This window comes from Abramis brama, assembly GCF_963993115.1.
Source record: "Abramis brama genome assembly, chromosome: 7".
NCBI lineage: Eukaryota > Metazoa > Chordata > Actinopteri > Cypriniformes > Leuciscidae > Abramis > Abramis brama.
The window spans coordinates 19248067-19270127 of NC_139969.1; the positions used below are offsets into that span (position 1 = coordinate 19248067).

The 22061-nt window shown below is 37.5% G+C and overlaps 1 protein-coding gene across 2 annotated transcripts; it reads left to right on the plus strand.

Moving 5' to 3' along the window:
- Positions 1 to 1972: 1972 nt before the first annotated feature.
- On the plus strand, positions 1973 to 20532 carry jph1b (junctophilin 1b). Of its 2 annotated transcripts, none has more exons than XM_084120773.1 (6): positions 1973 to 2659; positions 5873 to 6635; positions 12904 to 13022; positions 16070 to 16731; positions 18310 to 18407; positions 18580 to 20532. In XM_084120773.1, the coding sequence occupies exons 1-5, from the start codon at positions 2281 to 2283 to the stop codon at positions 18388 to 18390; spliced, it is 2004 nt and encodes a 667-aa protein (XP_083976899.1). In that variant the 5' UTR covers positions 1973 to 2280; the 3' UTR covers positions 18391 to 18407; positions 18580 to 20532. The 2 variants fall into 2 exon arrangements, with proteins under 2 accessions (XP_083976899.1, XP_083976900.1); XM_084120774.1 differs by having other exon boundaries at positions 20203 to 20532.
- The last annotated feature ends 1529 nt before the right edge of the window (positions 20533 to 22061 follow it).

Sequence of the window (22061 nt, forward strand, 5' to 3'; positions counted from 1 at the left end):
GGAAATGTAGTCAAATGAGTGAATGACACCGTGGGGAAAGAGGACCTCTAGTGGAGACCAAGGGAACACAAGATAACAGTAAGGCTAACATTCATTCTAAAAGCCAAAAAACTTTTCATAGAGACTTTATATAGGGCACTATTTGAGGGAACAGCCATTTGGGTGTCCGAAACCATTGTGGATATTATTGAGTGCACTTATTCAATCTCACATTCAATCCCACAACTGGATCTGTGTTCTAGAAATAAATTTGATATTGATATGATGGTGTAGGGGCGATTTCTGACACAACCAATATCTGATTAAAGTGAATATTATTACTAGTCTTCTCGACTAGATGTCATCCTTTTTTTTTCTTTCTTGTTATTACAAAGGGGTCCCTGCCCCAGGATACATCGCCAATTTGGTGGTATAAATTAATTGAAAAAAAATGCTTGTTTGGCAATGCGTGTTACAAAACCTACCCTCACACAAAACTTTCTGCATTTTTACATTTTTAAAAAGCCTTTAATATTTTTTACCAGTTTTACAAATGAGGACATCCCTCATTTTTGGAGATTTTGTAAGGTTTTGGTCACTTCTGGGTATAAATTTGTGCCCAAAACATAGTTAAGCAGGCACACACACACACACACACACACACACACACACACGTGTGTATGAAATTTGATACACAACCAAAAATACATGCACACTTGTATATGCATGTGTTTATATGTGAAATATATCAACTTTTATCTGAATGTAAGTAGATTTCCCACTACAAGTGACCATGTTGTTTTTAAATGCTACCCACTAGCTAAACAAGGAATGTATGAATGAAGACACCAGATCTAAATATTCACAACAAACACCCTTTCAACATGAAACCAAGAAATGAGACCTACACTTTCACTGCCTCTCCCCACAGCCTCTCAAATGTTTGTATCCCCCAGGATAGTAACTTACCACAGCAGGGGTAGTAGGCTATGTACTTCTGCGTTCATTGTTTTAGTGTTGTTGTAAAATACTGTCCACATGGATCAGTGTTTCTATTCTGAGGACTGATGACGTTCTTTGTCACCTTTTGCATGGCACAAGTTCATTCATCTTTCAGCAAGTGTCTGACATCATCTGAGCACTCATTCTATAAAGAAATTGCAATCTGCATGGCGACATACTGCAGAAGTGTGTTCAGATGGCACACGTGGGTTAAGGTTTTGGCAGTTCTGTAACCTAAATGACTTTGATGCCACAGATAAATGATACATTTTCAGGATCTATTTTTGGCTAGAAGAGTGTAGTTGCCAATCACTTCCACCACTAAAGCTGCCATAAATCCACCCAGGACAAGCGTGGGCCACATCTGATCATAACGGTGGCCGACTATTTTGTTGTGACAACATTACCAATGTTTTCTTTAGTAGTTACAATAAGGTAAGCTGCATAATTATAGACTTAATTGTGGACTAAACTGGTCTGACTGTTGGTGGGAGAACTTAGAAACCATAAAAGTCTGTGCCAGATCCATAAATCTGAAGGTCCTCTTGCAGGCCATTTTGTCACAACAAATCTATCTATCTATCTATCTATCTATCTATCTATCTATCTATCTATCTATCTATCTATCTATCTATCTATCTATCTATCTATCTATCTACAATTACAGTATTCAGTATACAAATCGTACAAATTACAAAAACACGGTGTATAGAAAATAATAAATGAAAAAAAAAAAACATTATATAACAAAGGTAAAAAAAAAAAAAGGCGAAATAAAATAAAAGGGACGAGCTGAAAAAATATGGAAAGGGAAATAATGTTATTTACTAGGGAAATAGATATTTACTAAATATGGTTAAACATTCGATTCCTGGTCCTATTTCTGATCAAAAACTAAAACTTGCAGCGTTCACCCACCCATAATGTGAAACGATGTGAATGTGGTACAGCGTGAGGGCGGGCTTGTAGTACTGACGTCATCAGCTGGGTGTCTCTCGCCCGACTTTGGGCTCTTGTCTCCTCGCTCTCTCCCTCCCTGTGAAGCGAACAGGGGGGAGAGGATCATTAAAAAAAGCCAGGAACGGCGACAGTGACAGCGCCTCCGGCTCCGGCGCCTGTGCGCGATCCTCCAACACTCGCACCAATGCGCGCGCTCACCCATCTCCACCAGACACCACCACATCACACCACTGCGCCCGCAGTCTGATATTTACCCCCCATTTTATTGTTGTTGAGCATCCGACATACGACCAACCAACCATCGAGACGCAAACACTTTAATTTCAACCCTTCATCTGAATGACGGGCGGACGGTTCGACTTCGACGATGGCGGCACTTTCTGCGGTGGATGGGATGACGGAAAAGCCCACGGACACGGCATCTGCACCGGCCCCAAGGGCCAGGGCGAATACTCCGGGTCCTGGTCCAACGGGTTTGAGGTAGTCGGGGTGTACACCTGGCCCAGTGGGAATACATACAAGGGCTACTGGGCTCAGGGGAAGCGGCACGGGCTCGGCGTGGAGTCCAAGGGGAGGTGGCTGTACCGCGGGGAGTGGAGTCACGGATTTAAGGGTCGGTATGGGGTTCGCCAGAGTCTCAATACACCTGCCAGGTATGAAGGCACATGGAGTAATGGACTGCAAGATGGATATGGGGTCGAGACATACGGGGACGGGGGTGAGTTCAGCTAAACATCACTTGACCTATTTAATGTTCTTTAAAGTCTTGCGTGTATGTGATGATGCTGCTGCTGCTGCTGCTGCTGAGTGAAATCAGGTCTCTGTTTTGTAATATAGGCTATCATTATAAAACTAAGGCCTCTTATGTATAATATAAGGATTCTTTTTTTCTTCTTCTTCTCGTTTTGTGAAAGATCAAAGCAAGATTGTGCCTTGAGTTATTCCCACTGCCTGACTGTTAGATTTTGTCTATAAATCACGGTCTACAGATTTATGAAGCAGTTTGCCCATGCAGTTGAGTTGATGAATGGCGTATAACTGGACTGGTCAGCAGAAGTTGCTCATAGAGGTCATGGCTAATAATAGTTACATCTGCAACATGTCAAATGAAAGTTTTCCAGACTAGTAGACCAGCAGACAAACTCTTGTCTCAACTTATTCCTTTTGCAAAACATATTGTAACATGAAAGTTATGTGCCCTCATTTCAGTCGCTGGAAGTTAAATATAGTAAAATGGGCATTTATTTAAAAATGAAGTTAAGTGTGGAATTGTCCACCAGTTAATTTAATTTATACTTCTTCAAACACCTAAAAATACAGTGACAATGTTTCACACATTACAAGTGGCATTTTGGTGGCTGTGTATATTTTACAGTTCATAAGCATAGGCTACTGTATATATTGTTAACTAATATCATGTTAATCTACAAATGTACTTGAATGTGCTTTGTATTGAAAAACAGACAAATAGGTGGTAAAATAGAAGGCCATAAGATGAACTGAAATTAATTAAATAATGCTATAACATTAATCAAGCAACATATTATAAATCACAACAAAAACATAATTTTAGCATTTATTTTGTAAATACATGTGTATTGCCTTGTAAAATATTTTTTTTTTTACACTGTATATATTTTAAAACTTTTTATTCTCAGAATTTCACTCTATAATTATTGTCCTATTAAATATATATATATATATATATATATATATATATATATATATATAATACATGTTATACATATATATAATATACATGTTATAATTAATAACATTACTTACAGTGTATGTTACCTGAATAAAATTAATACCTGATATTGCAACATCTTTAAAATAGCTAAATGTATATAGTCAAAATGTATTTGCTTACATTCAGAAATTGGTTTATTAAATATAACTAAGTTACAAAGTGCATAAACAACATTACTATTCAAATAACTTAACATTGCACAGTACATTATTAAGTCTTTAAAGAAGAACATTTTAATCCAAGGTAATTTGATATTTAGACAAGACTTTGGCAAGAACCATGAAGTTTTCTTGAAATGTGGTGGCGTCAGAGAGTTAGGCCTACTGTCGAATTTATTAGGCAGGGTCACACATTACCACTTACTCATAACTCACTTTCATCTTCTGCAAAAAGTCCTGAAATAACTGATAGCTCAGCTATAGGCTGCTGAGACAGAGTGCTGCTGTGCACAGTATATATACCATAAGTCACTTCCATTCTGCCATTTTACCTGTTATTTGAATATTAGCTTCTCAACATTGCTTCTCTAGAGGCAATGACATACGCAGAATGGAAAAAAGAAGTGTGATGTCCGCACACTGAAAGTAACAGCTCCAAACAGCTTTTTATTGAAAGCGCAACATTTCGACTATAAGGTCTTCATCAGACACAATGACATTCTTGACGATGACATCCTTCTTTTTTTCATTATTGTTATTTTGTTGTCCTGCACCTGAGTTATGGCTGCTACCAGTTAGGGTGCGTGGGCTGTGCACACCTTTGTATTTTTGATTCTTCAAAGACATACGCATATCATAAGGAATGAATGGATAAATAAGAGTTATGGTTGGCTGGAGCCACAAACTTCACAACAGCTCAGGTTACTCCCATGTTTTAAAATAGTGCTGGCTCTGCTGTTGAAGCTGTTAGGTCTGACAGCCTGGCGTATGAGATATAGGAGGGAGAGCTGTTCACTTCGTCAATTCACCGTCATAACGTGGATAAGATTACATCTGTATATTACTTGCCTGATGATAATTTCTTCAGTTATAATCTGATGTTTTTTTATTTATGCATTTTAGCATTTTGCATGTTTGCTGAATAAAAAAATAAATAAAAAATAAAAAAACAAAAACTCATTCCTAGACATGGTGGCAATAGAGAAAAAAATGCCTAATGTTTATATTGAATAGTGTGTACATGTATGACCTGTTCAAAAGTTTGGGGTCAGTAAGTGTTTTATCCAGCATAGGCACATTAAATTGATCAAAAGTAACAGTTGAGATATTTATAATACTACAAAAGATTTATATTTCAAATAATTGCTGTTCTTATGAACTTTCTATTCACCAAAGAATCCTTAAAAAAGTTCAATATTAAAAAGGACAACTGTTTTCAACATTAATAATAGTAATTATACAATTTTCTTAGCACTAGTAAATTAGCATATGAAAATGATTTCTGAAAGATCATGTCACACTGAAGACTAAGAGTAATGATGCTGAAAAATTAGCTTTGCCATCACAGGAATAAAGTACCTATTAAAATATATAGAAAACAGATATTTTAAATTGCAATAAAATATATTACTGTTTTACTGTATTTTTGATCAAATAAATGCAGCCTTGGTGAGCATAAGAGCCTTCTTTCAAAAACATTAAAAACTTTTAAACATTAGTGTGTTTTGAAAGATTATATTCACTTTTTCTTATGGTAAATTGTTCTTAAAATGATTTATCAATTAGTGGACGCTTACGTCCAGCAAGCTGTCTTTATTCTTGAATTCAGTCTTTTAATAGATTTTTTTTTAAAGATTTTAGGAAATAATAAAAGAAGGTCTATGATTAGTACTTGCAGTGTAGTCCTTAAAATACTCCTTAAAATAGGAAATGGAAATACCATTCACTAATACTGTGTTCAGTATTCATGGAATGCAAATAAATAAAATATAAATAATGAATAAATTATTTATAAAAAAAAAATCTATTTATTTTTTAATCATTGAAATGTATCTAGTTCATTTTTTAATCTAATTAGCTTGGAAATATTGTGATGCCTCAATCAAAAAAATCTAAACATTCCTTCAAAATATCAAAGCACCTAGACATGTTAGTTTCTCTAGTGTTTTCTTTTGTATGTAATCCCTGTATTATGTGTTATGCAATATCTAGTCTAAAGTCTCTCTAATCCCTTTGCCAGGTACATACCAGGGCCAGTGGATGGGTGGCATGCGACACGGCTATGGCGTACGTCAGAGCGTGCCTTACGGCATGGCCACTGTCATCCGCTCCCCGCTGCGCACCTCACTGGCCTCCCTCCGCAGCGAGCAGAGTAACGGCTCTGTCCTGCACGACCACATGTCCGACAGCCCCGCTGGCACCCGCGGGGGCTTTGTCCTGAACTTCCACAGCGACAGCGAAGTGGGCTCCGGCAAAAAAAAGGGCCTCTTCAGACGGGGTTCGCTGTTCGGGAGCCTCAAGCAGCTTAGGAAGTCCGACTCCCGCTCCTCCATATCCAGCAAGCGCAGTTCGGCGCGAAGTGACGCCACCATGAGCCGCATAAGCTCTAGCGACGCAAACTCCACCATTAGTTTTGGTGATGGAGAAGTGGCAGACGAGTACCTGCCAACTGAGGACAACGTCGATGCCACCACGACCGAGTCGTACATGGGCGAGTGGAAGAATGACAAGCGGAATGGTTTCGGTGTCAGCGAGCGCTCCAATGGGATGAAATACGAAGGGGAGTGGATAAACAACAAGCGGCATGGCTATGGGTGCACAATGTTCCCTGATGGGACGAAAGAAGAGGGGAAGTACAAAAATAACGTTTTGGTGCGTGGTATCAAGAAGCAGCTTATTCCCCTCAAAAACACCAAGACAAAGCAGAAAGTGGACCGTGCCGTTGAGGGAGCCATAAGAGCGTCTGCCATTTCCCGAACAAAAGTAGAAATTGCCACCTCAAGGTTAATACTTCTTCCAGATTAATCCTACACCACACTTTCAATTGCATCTATTTACGAAAACATCTCAGCTCTTTCTGATCTCTTTTTTTCCTTCATCTTGCACATAAGACATAAGTATCTACATCTAACTAACAGTTTTGCTCACAATAATTACATTCCTCCAACCAACATAGCACATGCATGCTCTATCCCAAACTGTAAAGGAGCTAAATGCTGCTCATTCGCCCTCATGTGAATGAGTGAAACGCAGCAGGTAAGTGACCAGGCAAACAGGCAGGCAGCTATTGTGCAGAAGAGCCCCAATGAATAGTCTGTTTGCATGAGTGCCATCACATGCCTCCCGGCCATAGCTCTCATGCTGATCACATAATCAATGCAGAGCCAACAGGATGTACTGAATGGATGCACTGAATGAAGTCACAGAGGAATCAGGGGTGCCAGTCGTAACATTTATAATCATTTAAAAAATGTTTAGAGGAGTAATTGCATGGTACTGCTCATACGCCGATTAAGCATATATGTTCCTAAGAGAAGTTAAGCACAGATGTATCGAGCTCAGAGGAGATACTTATGTAACTTCATGGTGTGGTGGGATGTGCAAATCAAATTGCAAATGCGTTTTCAAAGGCGACGCTGCTTCATACCTCTGGGATTGAATTACCATCAGTTATTTTTATATCTATCATACATAACACTTAATTATCAATTAAGTCACACATGGAATGATTAAGGGAATATCCATTACTGTTTTCTAAATGGCATTTTCCCACTTTAGAAAACCACTAAAAGTTAATTTTTTCTCTTGTAATTCATTGACAAAGCTTGCTAAAGGCACAGATCGATTTTTTCAAGTTGAAGCAGGTTGTGAAGATCAGAGTGTATTAAACAGGAACTCAATAATGTTGTGTGAGCTGAGTGGTACTTCTGATTTATGTTAGGACATGTGAGCCTTTGCGCTAGTGCTGGCATGGTGTTGATTCTGAAGTTTAGGAAGTTTTTTCACTTCAATTTGAGACACACATTTAGTTATTCATTTTTGTTCTTTTCCTCAGACATTTTTTTTCTCTCTCATGAAAGGCACCAGATAGTAGTAAGAATGACAACGTTATGCTTAGAGTGATAACTCAAAACTCATAACCAAAAATGGACATTCTGTCATCATTGAACCCTCATGTTGGTCCAAACTTGTACTGTTTGAAATCAGTGAAACACAATATGTGAATCTTTTAAGAATATCCTCGGCTCTCTTTTTAATGGGTGAATGAGGGCTGGGGCTGTCAAGCTCTAAAATGGTTAAAAAGCACCATAAATATCATAAAAATTATCCATATTACTTATATGCTGGAAAACATTACACTCACCCCAGCTTTCCTTGCTGTGTTCAAAAGAGTTCAGTGGGGATGTCAGATTTGTGAATGAATTATTCTTTTGAGTCTGAGCTTTTCTGTGAATCAGTTGATTCAGTTCACAAAACAGATCTGAATGATACAGTTCAATGAATCAGACCGATCTGGTTCTCGATTTCAGATCTTTTTAAAGCTTGAAGGCTCCAGTCCTAATTCTTTGTAATTTCAAGAGCGACCAGTGCATTATTTCTCCTTTTTTGATTTATGAAGGAAAGAAAGTAATGACACACTATTCTTTTTTGTACTTCACTAACAGTATTTAGTATTACTTTATTGCATTTTTCATTGTTTTCTAGCTTGAACGTTCTGCTTAGCTCTATTAATGCAGTTATTTACTTCTTTCTGTCATCACAAAAACTGTGTCCATGTCCTGTTCATTCATTACCATGGGCTTCTTTCTTATAGCTGAAAGAGTATGAATTTTAATGAAATTTGCTGTAATGAGGCTTGCACAGTCCATGTAGCTAATGAAATAGTAATATGTCCCAGAGCTACTGGATGAATAAAATATCTCAGTGCCTTTGAAGATTGTTAGGGAGAGAAGTGATAAGCACTGTAAGGGTTCAGGGAATGTGCAGAGAGTCTGAGGCTTCAGATTGCCTTGAAGGAGTCTAGAAAAAAAGAGCGAGAGAGGGTTCTCCGGCTCTCCGGCCTGTGCTCTCTCACACATGTGCACACTGTGTCAGCACTGAGCCTGACTAAATAAGGCAAGGCAGGAGCTGCCTTCTCAATCGCTGACAAGAATATAGTCTTGCTCTTGCAGCCGTCACTGATACAGTAGCCAGTCTGCGTCCTGTTATCATCTGTTAGAGCACTCAGGTTTAGAGCCGTGTGTATGTGTGCGTTTATCCTGTCATCACAGACTTACTTTTTAACCTGGCAATCATAATTCCTGCCAAAATATAATAGTTATTATTGTATACTGTATGTTATTTAGTTTCATTTTATTCAATACTTTTTGTTAACGACAGTGGTGAGGAGACTGTGGAGATTATTTTGGTGGAAACTATTAATTATTTTTTTTTTTTTTAGGTGATTTTTTAAAAAAAGTTGATTTTATGAAAGATCCTGCAAATTTGTAGATTTGGTCAAGGCTTTAACAGGCGGGATTACCTGAACAGATTAACCATCTTTCTTAATCTTCAGTTTGTCCTCCACAACAGTTTATGTAGATAAATGTTTTCTTCTACTTTATATGCTCTGTTTTGTAGTGGTTTGATGACTGCGAAAATTAATTTTATGTTGTAAAGTTCCCATATGCACACTTATGCTTGTTTGATGTCTGTCCAAGGCAAACATTTTGTATATGCGATTAATTAAATATGCTACCATTCCAAAATTTAGGAAGGATTTTTTAAAATGTTTTTGAAAGAATTCTCCTATACTCACCAAGGCCACATTTATTTAAACAAAAATACAGTAAAAATAGTAATATAATATAATATAATATAATATAATATAATATAATTCTTCTTCAGTTAACACATTCAGTTCATTATATATAATGAAGAAGAATTATGAGATTAATCACGATAAAACATTTGTAGTTATTTGCAGCCCTCTAATGTGAAAATAACTTATCAATGTAGTCTGGCACATCAATGTGAATATCTTATAAACTAGTAGGCCTACTATAAGAATATGTACAGAAATGTACGTTTGCAAAAGCTAACTGGACAGATCAGAACCGAGACACGTGTTGAGTTGCTGTGAGCTCAAGCTGGGAGGATGTGCTCCTTTTCACATCTTTATCTGAGCTCTTGTGTGTGATAGAGTGGGCGAATGTGAGGAGACACTGCCAAATTAAAACCCTCAGAATTTCTGCAAGTGCTCCATCTGTCGCCTAGGAGATGTTCCCTGGCTCAAACTCCAAAGAATATTACATTAGGTCTATTAACGCCTAGAGAAGATACTGCTTATTACTTGGCTGACAAATAGAGTGTAGATGCTCTCTTAATATTATATTAATGTTATACATGTCTTGTGTGTTTAAAGGAGCCATGCTTGTTTATTTTAAATAGTTTGGAATTCTAATCAGTAGTAAGTAGTCATATTTAAAGGGACAGTTCACTCAAAAATGAAAATTCATGAACATTGACTTATTATTTTTCCTCCCATCTCATACTTTTTTTCCACCCGCATGTCATTTTAGGGCCTCCGTAGCATTGTTATACCAAAACTGAAGTACATTTTCACTGAGAATCTATACCACTAAATGTTATTGATGTCTTTCCACATGCATAAATGTGGCAACAATAGTAAATAAATGATTTTTGAAGATTTCATATTTGGGTAAACTATTCCTTTTAAATTCCTTTTACAATATGCACTACTGTATAAAGTCTGTAAGATTTTGTTTTTGAAAGAAGTCTCTTGTGCTCAACAAAGATGCATTTATTTGATCAAAAAACAGTAATATTGTGGAATATTGCAATTTAAAATAACTGATTCCTATTTTAATATTTATTTAAAAATTGTATTTATTCTTTAAGCATCACTTCAGTCTTCAGGGTCACATGATCTTTCAGAAAAGCATTCTAATATGATGATTTAATTCTGGAGAAACATTATTATTATCAACGTTGAAAGCGGCTTAAAGTTATTGTGGAAACCGTAATACATTTTCCTCAGTATTCTTTGAATAATAGAAAGTTGAATAGAAAAGCAAAAAACTGTATTTTTTTTTCCCCTTTACTGTCACTTTTGATCAATTTAATGCATCCCTGATTAAATTTCATTTAAAAAAAACTGACCCCAAACCTTTGAATGTTGTGTTCAACCTTTGAATGTGAGCTGATCTGTGCTGGGATGGTTTGGGCAGAACCATAATAAAGCATTCATCTCGCTCTCACAGAGTATTAGAACTGCTTTTGCTCTGTACAAGCGCCAGACCCTCAGTATATTTGTTTTAGTGCTACCACACCATGACATGACTCTCTAAATCAAGCTTACATTATATATCTTCCTCCTATTTAATGTTTCATTTATCATCATTATTGCAATTCTCAGCAGAGGACCAGTGTTATATGTCTCAATTATACTGTGCCATGTATATACAGTGCAGACCTTATTACTCAAGCTTTGTTTTTTAGAAGGAAAATAGAAGGCTGGCTAGTTTAATTCATTCAGCCAGAGCTTTAGATTCAATTATTTACTCGCACAGCTCTTCTTAGAATGTGTCCCGAAAGCTCCTCACCACAGTTAAAGACTATGATCCCTTAAAAGCAAGCTTAGCATAACAGTTGCAATGTGGATGGACTTCAAAAGATACTTTGTCTGGATTGGAATGTTTCATGACAACTCAAGTAACACTTTATGACTTCATTCATGTTAAGATTACATGGCCTGGTAAAATATTGGTGCAAAGAATACAAAAAACAATAATGGTTAATGCAATTTTTTTACAATGAGAGAGAAGATGGTATTAATATTCATATTTTACTCTGTATATGCGATGGGAATTTTTAAGTAGGACACTGCCTAAAAGAAGAACAGACCAGTTTGACTGATATGTTTAAACCAACTAAAAATAGGTTTGATGTCATGAGGCCTTTCATTGCTCATGGAACTGCATATCTGTATATGAAGGCATTATACTGTAACATACATCTGTATACACAACTGTCTTAACTGACTTACTCATGCATACATCCTCTTAACGGGTGTTAATCCGATGGGTTATTTAAGACATTTTTGGGCTGATACAAAATACTAAGTTATATTTAAACGTTTTGTGGATTAAATATGGAGTAGTTTGCTGTATATTAAATATTGACACTATATTTACAATGGCTTTGGAGGCACCATAAAACTTTGTGCATATTACATTGATTGCTCTTATAGTGTCCTAAAAAGTTTATTTTTTAAGTCTTTTTTATAAGTCTTATGTACTAGACCATTAATACAGAGACGGTTTGATCATTTATTTGATTTGAGCTTTAGTAGGAAAACCAGTGTTTAGAGTTGTTTGAGAGTTTAGAGAGTGTTTGATTCGTTAAATTGACAGACTCAAATTTCATAGCAAATACCTATATATAAACATTATCACAAGACTATAAATATATTAAGACACACTACGGTTCAAAAGTTTGGGGTCAGTAAGATTTGTAATGTTTTTGACATCTTCTGTGATGGCTAAGCTGAATTTTCAGCATCATTTCAGTCTTCAGTGTCACATCATCCGTTACAAATTATTCTAAAATGCTAATTTAGTGCTCAATAAACATTTCTTATTATCAGTGTTGAAAACAGTTGTGCTGCTTAATATTTTTGTGGAAACGGTAATAACTTTTTTTCAGGATTCTTTGATGAATAGGAAGTTCAATAGTTAGCATTTATTTGGAATATAAATCTTTTGTAACATCACATTATGTCTTTACTGACACTTTTGATCAATTTAATGATCCTTGCAGAATAAAAGTATTAAAAAAAAAATTAAATCTTTTTGATCCCAAACTTTTAAACGGTAATGTATGTTGAACACTGTTTAATAGTGTTTATCAAATATTATCAAAAGACTGAAAAAGCTTAAGATCTTTTAAAATAAATATGTATATATTGCTCAGCCCTAGATATTTGTATATTGACAGAGGACAGTCTTGTACTCTTTCCAAAGTTTAATGCCAACAATTAGTTCAATTTGTAGCATCATTCGCTTTTTATAAATAGTAACTTGATTCTTCGCTTGTTAATGAATGCATCTTTGTGTGCTTGTTGTGAGCAGCTCTGTGGACTCTGGCCATGCAGCCACTGCAGTGGTGGTGACTGACAGTGCCAGGGGCAGTGTTAAAATGATGCACTCTTCTCCCATATCTTATCTTCCAAGCTGTCTGACTCCAGCTCTGTGTCTTTGCTTTACCCAGAACCGCACACGCCAGGGCCAAAGCAGAGGCAGCTGACCAGGCCGGTCTGTCTGCCAGCCAGGACTCTGATATCGCCAGAGCAGTGGCCAGAGAACTGTCCCCCAACTTCCATCAACCAGGTATCCCACCATCCATGCACACATTCGCTTTCTCTCATGCATACACACACGTTTTATATGCCCTTTCACCCCTCCCTAATTACTCCCTTTGTGTCCTTGTCTTTGTGTCTGGGTCAAGTGTCTCTTTTTTTGCCTCCCTGTCAAGCAAAGAAAAAGAGAGCAGATGCAATTGCAAATGAGTTGTGAAGGGGAGGAATATCATTTGCATAAATTATCTACTGCTTCTCTGAGCCCAGCTCCAACTGCTTTTAATGCCTGCAGATTATTTAAGAAAACATTACGGTCAAGAGGTGTATGCATGACATTGTCTGTATATTTTATTATATAACATTTCATTTTTATCCTAACCACTGGGTACGAAGTGGTGGACAAAGTACACATCAAGTGCCTGAGTAAAAGTACAGATACCCTAAAAAAATATTACTCTAGTACAAGTAAGAGTACACACTTTCAATTTCACTTGAGTAAAATGTACTTAAGAATTAAAAGTAAAACGTACTGATCCATGAACCATGTTTATTAATTATTCTAGCCAGCACTAGTATGAATAGTCATTAGTCAACAAAGATTAGTGCAGACTATAAAATATGTATTGATTTGCAAATAAGCAAACTTTTTATTATTTTACCCAAACCCACTTATACACTAGCAAAACATTAAACTTCAGTATACTAAAATAAGTTACTGATAATTTGAGTATGCAAGCAAGTGAAATAATATACCATAGAGTAATTAAAAAATGAGGAAAAACTTAATTTGTGTAGCTAAACATGTGGCCACAAATACAATACAATGTACAGACGACACACAGGGCAAACTATGTTAAAATTTAATTTTAATTTAATTGCAAACATATGAGTTTATATCATTTGAAACTTGTACAGCAGTGGGGAAGACGCTTGGACATAAATTTTCGTTATTTGACCTAAAACCATCAAACAGATGGTGACATGTCCACACTGAAGAATTTCAATGTGAAAAAAGAAAGCTTTTTTTATGATTTCATTTATTGTAATCAATTTACAGTAAATTCGGCATTATAACTTACTTTTCACGCCATCAGTCTCGCGCATATTCAAGCTCTGAAGATATCCTGGTGCTTGGCTCATTTTGACTGGATCATTAAATCAGTGAGTTGTTGATTAAAGAACAGCTGCAAGCAGATCAGTCCGGTTCACAAAGGAATTGTTCTGTGTGATTTGTGAAACAATTCATCAGGTTCATTGGAAAGAAACAGCTTGGTTATGAATCAGGCATCGCTTTCATGTCTCAGAGGGGGTGGTGTTTTTTTCAGTTCGAAATGAGGAACATGTTTTTTTGAAATATAGTAAAAAGCACAATAATATGCTTTAGTGTGAATTAAAAGTTTTGCGAAAAAGTAGAGATACTAGAAAAATATACTTAAAGTAACAAAGTAAAAATGTTTTTTTACTGTCCAGTGTCCACCACTGTACGTTAGCATGTGATTAATGTAACATGGCCCATGCATGTATGATTCATATCAATAATATCACATCAACCTCAGTTCAGGGAGGCCAGAGTTTCTTCAACCACTTTCTGCTCATATAAAGCCTTTTTAAAGCCAAAAAGCCTTTGGCATTTGTCCATACATTACCAAATGGTTTCGGGATAATTCCCAAACACTCCAAGTGGACTCCTTAAATCCCCTACCCCCCAACTCAATTGCAGGTCTGCATGGCTGGCCAGTGACATCTTTCTTATGAAGTTAAATGTATTTTACATTTTGTGGATCACTACGGATACGGCTGTTCAAAACTATTCTTGCTTCCTGAAATACTTTGGATCTCTACTTCCAGGATTCAAAATAGCGGCTGTTAAAAAACAAATTAGTCGTTGCAGTCAAACAAGTTTATTACAGCAGTCAGTTATTTGCACAATAGCCAGTTTTGACAGAACAATCACAGTGGGATTAAATCTGCTGTTTAGGGGAAAAATTCTCTATGAAGAGTTTTCCCCCATCACCATGTCCCTTTATATGCTCCGTCATTTTCAGTCTACATTCCAACTCATGAATTGAAATGGAGACGATTCTTCGGACATGTTTTAGGTAAATATTGTCCAGGTCTAGTCAGGCTCATTCATTTTTCTTCAATATAATCTTGCTGCAGAAATCACGTCTTAAAAAAATTGGGATAAAAATTACAAATATTTATATTAGTAAGACACACTCATTTTAGTTTACAATACGTTTTTCACATTAGGCTGCTGCAAGTACATTTGAAAGCCACATTATGAATCTTACAGACTTAATAAAAATCACCTTAATTCAATGCAGTGAGGCTGATAAATTCTCATGTGACATGCAGGCTCTCCCAGAAATATTAAAATGATTTTCTTTGCCTCATCATAGCATCAACATAATGTTCTCAGGGGAACAACATGGACTGAAAGGGTCCTGAAATGTACTTACAGTTTTTTTTTTTTTTTTGAGAGTGCTTGTTGTCAAGGCTCTCCGCAGATGAGCTGTTCCACACTTCAGCTTTGTAAAAAGGCTGATAAACGGTGTGATTTATTCGCAGTCTTAGCCTGGCCCTGGACACGATCCAGTGCAAGTTCTAGAAAGCCCATCTGTGTCAGCTGTGAGGCCACTCTGGCCATACCCGTGGTCTAGAGAATCTGGAGAATGACTGGAAGCTCAGACTTGAATCATAAAAGCAAGTGGCAACGTTCTTAATGTCCATCCCTGTATATACACTAACAGACTGAGACTTTGAAAATGTGAAATTGCATCTGTGCTGGCAGTTTATTCTGAGCTTGATATTCACAAGCAGCACTCTTGAGTATTGAGCATTTGAGCCGCATTTAGATCTATCAAGGCCTTTTTGTCAGACAGTAATAATTTGATCTTATTCCATTTGGGTTTTATTAAGATTCAGATGTTGAGTCTATATAAAATGTAATAAAAATAAAACAAAATATTAAATTGATATAAAATACACATATTAAATAAAAAAATAATATTGATATCTAAAATAAAATGTAATAAAATATAAAACTAATTCTGTCTTTCTTTATACCTTTTTAAGGCCCTGACTATATCAAGCAGAGATTCTCCAGTGAGCCCATTGAGATTAAAGAAGTACCAGAAGAAAAGAAAGAGAAATCACCTTCAGGAAGTCCGCACTTTTATCGCAAAGGCACAACACCAAACCAGTCTCCTTCCCAAAGCCCCGGTCCTACACCACCTCCCTCACCCCCCCTCAGCAAGAAAAAGCCCTTCTTTAACAGAAGTGCCCCTAAAGCCATCAAAGAAAACAAGCCCCCTGCTGCCGAAAACCTGGCAGCGGGCGTCACCAAGGCTACTTCCAGGATATCAGAAAAACAGGAAGTAAAACAGGATGTAGTACCTGTAGCCAAACCCTCCAAGCCGCCGGCGCCGGTCGCCAATGCCTCCAGCCCTGGGAACGGTGAGCTGCACTCCCAGTATCATGGATACTTTGTGAAGGCTGAGGTGATGATGCCACCTGATGATCTGGAGGATGAAGAACACCATGTAATGCCGACTGCTCTTGCCAGGATGCCCCCACCCGCAAAGCAGTACCGTGCACCGACACCCAAACCAGTAATGGCCAAAGAGAGCAAACCCGAGCCCAAACTGAAGAAACAAGAATCATTGAAGCCAAAGAGCCTAGCAGAAACTAAGAAAGCCAGCATGGAAATTACTACTGACATTGTTGAGGAGGAATCAGTAAGTAGCTGCAATATGCATGACATTTATTGCTAAAATGACTATTCTTGACTGCATAATGAATAACATAACTGTGCTCTTTGCACAGTATGTCGAAAATGTTATTTTTCACAGATGCATGATATCTATATAATCAATATTAAAATTCTATATTATTTATTAAAAAAAAATAGATTTTTGAGATTTCCTAAAGATTATATTTAGCTGCGTTATTAATGTTTTAAAGAGTTAGGGCCCTATTTTAACGATCTGAAACGCAAGTATCAAACGCGAAACGCAAGTAACTTTGTGGGCGGATCTCGGGCGCTGTTGCTATTATAACGGCGGGATAAATGACTCTTGTGCCCAACGCAAATCTAAAATGGGTTGGTCTGAAGTAGCTTCAATATTCATAGGTGTGGTTTGGGCGTAACGTGAAATAAACCAATCAGAGCATCATCTCACATTCCCTTTAAGAGCAGACGCGTTTGTTCCATGGCGGATTGCTATTATAACGGCGGATTTGCCAGGTGCATGCCAGGAGCGGTTCACAGCCGAGGAGACCGACGTTCTCGCCAGGGCCGTAAAACACAGAGATTTAGTGACATTGTATGGGGATGGGAGAAACCCACCCAAATAAGCTTTGGTTAAACAGGCGTATAATAATTTGGGTAAATATGTAAGCTAGATTTATGCCTATTTTTTCACATCTTCATGGACACCACAATGATTTCCCTCATGTGGAATATTTTTCCTTGTAATTATGTATGGTTTGCAAAAATGTCAGCTGCTGCATCTGTGTAGATGAGAGAAGCAAAGTGTATGCGCGTTGTGCACACGCTACATTATGGCCAAGCATGCGCCCTTAAAATAGCATCTGAACGCGCCACTGAAAACGCGCCACTGACTTTAGACTAGGTTTTTCCTGGTCAGTGGCGGGATTGTTTTCTGGAACTGCAAAATAGCACCAGGGAACGTTTGCGCTGGAACACGCCTCCTCTTTTCGCTGAACCGCCCCCGGGAGCGCAAGTTCATTTCCTAATTTACCAACGTGCGTCTGCCGAGGGAAAAGTCCGCTGTGCGCGAGTGCAAAATAGGAATGAAACATGTGTCGGTGTACAAAGTCAATTGCGCTGGGTGCAAGGTAGGGCCCTTAGTGTTTAAAATTAGTTTAAATTAGTTACATGACGGTAAAGGTATGAATAGTAGAATGTAATACTGCTATTAAATATACAATATTGGCTAATACCAATACATTAGAAAATATCTAATTTTGGCCAATAAATCAATATGGTACTGATATATCATTCATCCCTTCACTACTTATATGCACCCTTTAGGGGTAAATAAAGTACAAAGGTGTACCTTTTGAAAGGGTAGCTCCCCAGTGACAGCTTTTGTACCTGTTGTATATAAAATGATTTAGTTGTTAGTTTTACATTTACATTTATTTAAACACAATATTATAGAATTTAAATATTGGCCATTTATCGACCATAAAATGAAAATGATTATTGGCCAGAATATTTTCAGTTGCTATTTGAGAGCAGGTGGCGTTCAATTGCTAATCTACAGCTTTGTCTCTTGTTGGTTCTTCAGGGTCCCAACTCAATATTGGTCATTCTAGTGATGCTGATAAATATTGGACTGGCAATTATTTTTGTCCATTTTCTCACTTGACGGAACATTAAACTCAGGTAAGACTCTCGCACTCAAATGGAGGATTTTGCAGGTTGCCATAGAACCTGATCTTTGCCCCATGTCAGTCACCAACTAATGTAGTCTACCTTACTCTTGCCATGTAATTGCAGCTGTGCCTGAATGTTATTCAACATAATTACTTACCCTCTAACTGTTTCGACCCTTCAGTGAGTTCATGAAAACTAGCGGCATAGGCCCCTAATTCTCCGCAGTTGCGTCAATGGCCTTTAAAACAAAATGACGCCAGTCAGACTCAGACACAGGCAAAGGACTGGACGACTGGAATTAGAGCAAATCATGGGAGAAAGACGAAACCCGGACCATTCGACCTGAGCCAACCCAGTTCCTCTGGCGATGATTTGTTACTCGCTTGGGCTCTGAAAGCTGAAGCAAGCAGTCGTTGGGAAAGAAAAAGAATCTGCTGATCCAAGCCGTACCCAGTCAAGTGCATGTCCACCCCCGCTGCTATGGGGAGGGGTGGAATGGGGGGACTTAACTGGATATGTTCGGAGATGCACTTTTAGTTGACAGAAGCAAACAGCTGCCTTACTATTTTACCAACTGACGTTTTAAAGGGGAGATGTGCAGTGGGTTGCCAGTGTGTTTGGGCAGCAGGAGTGTGTACCAGTGTCCGCTTTCCACTTGGTTCAAAACACCATGCACATTTTGAAAGGGTCACTTGCCAGTCTTATTCCATTACCCATCTCTACAGCCTTGTCTAACATCTGCTCCTGTTTTAGGAGATTCATCCATGACACGCCTGTGCATGGTACTGGTTTAACAACTTTGTCTTGACGTTTTTCTTTCTGTTGTGTTCTTTTTTCTGCACCTGTAGCTAAAGATGATGAAAATATCTCTAGCCTGTTGTATTCTCATTCTCAGAAATCAAACTTGAAAATAACAGCACGTTACAGTTGTAACTTTAAGATGACCTACTGAGAAAACAAAATCAAATATTATTTATTTAAATATTGGCTTTTGAAAAATGCAAGTACAGTGCGTGGTTTGATTAAAAAAATATATATTTATTTGAAGTATTATTTTAAAATTGTGTGTATTTTTCTTAAAAAGAAAAAAAAGAATGGTATGTTTGTAGTATGTTTGACATTGTACTTACTGTAGGGTATAATGCATGGCTTTTATTTTTTGAGAAATGACTAAATGTTACATTTTGCACCTTTAATCTTCATGGCCTGATATACTGTGCCCTCTAACCCCCACCCCACCCCTCCCTTCCCCCTCCCTACACCCCCACTACACCCCCTCGCTCTACCCCTTAACTTGACATGTGCAGAGCGGTACCTGCCTCAATATTATGCCTGCGAAATTGTGTTGAATACATTCAGGTCGACCCACTGGTTATAAATGCGAATGTAGAGATGGCTGCCTTTAAAGAATTTATAACAGTGTTATAGTTTACCTCAGACAATATGTGATTTCTGAAATGCTGTCTTAATTAGGAATTTTGTGGAAATCTGCTGTTATTCTCCATTATTTTAGTCTGGTGGTGCATGAGGATGTGGTTGCAATTAATGTGCACATGGTGCGTTTGCACCAGTATTTAAATGACAAATGTATACATATAAATAGATATATTTTATATACAAAGTCAGAATATATTTAGTCAACAGTTGGACACTTAATGGCCTTGACTAAAATTACAGCACAGCATCTTTTGCTGATTGATTCGAACATCCTGCATGCTCGTTGTATTTGGTGGCCACGGATGTGGGGCTGTATGTGTCGTGTGAAGAATGAATTTCAGCAGTAACAGGCTGACTATTTTTACAGAGGTTTTGTCAGACTGCGAGAGTATGTGAGAGGGAAGGAGGAGGGAAGAGAAGAGCATCAGAATGGATGATGGCTTGTCATTTGACAAGAGAGATTAATCTTCAAATGTAGAACAGACTTATTTTTAAAGAATTATTTCTTTTTTCCTTTTTGTGGCAGGGGGAAAACGCCATTGATTTACACTCATCGGCTATGTACATGGCTATTTTTAATTTGTTTGTTTTCTATTTCTGTTTATATTCCACCCTGACCTGATGCATATTAGATGTAATTCAAAGTTCCCCATGAAATTTGGCATTTGTTAAACAAATAAAGATTTTTGTCATTTTGTTTCTAAGCATCTCTTTTACCAAGCAAAGTTAAAATTTCTGTATTTAAAAAAAAAAAACCAGCAAGTATTTAAGATGTTTTGGTGTAAAACAGCATTTAACTCTTTCGTGCTGTCACGACTGAAGATCCAGCGTAGCTCTTACTGGGTCAAATTGAGCGTACAAAACTTCACAGCGGAAGAATCCAGGCTGCATTGAAGTTTTAGGCTAAAAAGTTGCAGTAAATCTGTTAAAGAATAAACCGGGTAAAAAAAAAAAAAAAAAGGATCTGCAACAGCACGGAAGGGTTAAATGCGGCATTTGAAATGGCTTTAATATGTCAATGTAATATCTTCACATTTTCAAACTCATTTGAATGTATTGTTTTCATTTTAAAGGTTGATGAAAGTTTTGATATGAACTGTCCCACACACCTTAATGACACTGAAACGTATATATGAAGAAATGTTTTTTTTTTTTTTTTTTGGAAATTATTGATAAAAATTATAATTAAAAAGGTGACTTTGCAAAGTCTTGATGCATGTCCTGACATTATTTTATCCCATTTCATTGACCAGCACCCAGTCCAAATCATATAATAACCTATTATAAGTCAAAGAAGAGTTTTAAATGATTATACAGATTAAAACATAAAATTATTAGACAGAGTACAGCTCAGACAGGGGGCTCCCATTACTGCCTCTCTAAGTGCAGGTAGGCTATGCTTTATTTTAGAGCGGTCCTTCCCCCTCGAGTGTGAAAATTGTTCCTTGTCTAGAGGATTGCTTTGGTGATCCTAAGACCAAAATAGTGCGAAGCAGCTGCTGTTGGCTGGTAGAGGGTCGTATTTGAGCACCATGAGAGTTGCGCCAGCCTATGTCGTCGCTCTCCTCCTCTGAGCTCACTGGAGCGAGTGGAAGGTCACCCACCAGCTGCTTTGTTCCTCTCTTTTAGTATATGAACATGGACCCCATAGTGGACTACAGTTAATATAGAAAGAACCTTAAATAGAGGCTCGATCAACAGGCATAACACTCGGAAGTTCTGTTGCTCATCAGCCACAGCCATTAGCGTCTAATCTCACGTGACATTTTACCTCAAAAACCTCCCGCTGACGCACGAACAGGAAGAGGATCACACAGAGGTACTGTATGTCACGTAGTCACATGACATCAGAGTCAGCCGCGTTGGTATTTCCTCCAACTTCAGTAGGTCGTGTCATTGTTTGCATCGTTTTTGAAAAAGTTCTCTCGCACAAATGGTTGAGACAAACTTAGAACCTGTGTAGTTTGAGAAATATTTTGGTGGGAATTGCCAAGGTTAAACATTTGTGGCATGCGAATGGGAGAGTGAGAAACCTCAACCATCTCAAGCTACATACACCGGCTCATATTTCACAGGTCATCACTTCTAAAGAAAAGGCTTGCGGTAAAGAGCCATTTATGAATGGAGTGGATTTTTTTCAGTGGTATTCTAACAAGAAGCAAATTGTTTTAGATTTATATATGCTCCAACATGTCCCCCCCCCCCCCCCCCCCCCAAAAAAAAGTT

What these genes read in the sequence shown, in the direction of transcription:
- jph1b (XM_084120773.1), top strand. Translation starts at nt 2,281, where the DNA reads ATGACGGGCGGACGGTTCGACTTCGACGATGGCGGCACTTTCTGCGGT. An exon ending in GTAGAAATTGCCACCTCAAG is followed by an intron (nt 6,636 to 12,903) that starts GTTAATACTTCT and finishes TGCTTTACCCAG; the next exon opens with AACCGCACACGCCAGGGCCA. An exon ending in ACATTGTTGAGGAGGAATCA is followed by an intron (nt 16,732 to 18,309) that starts GTAAGTAGCTGC and finishes TTGGTTCTTCAG; the next exon opens with GGTCCCAACTCAATATTGGT.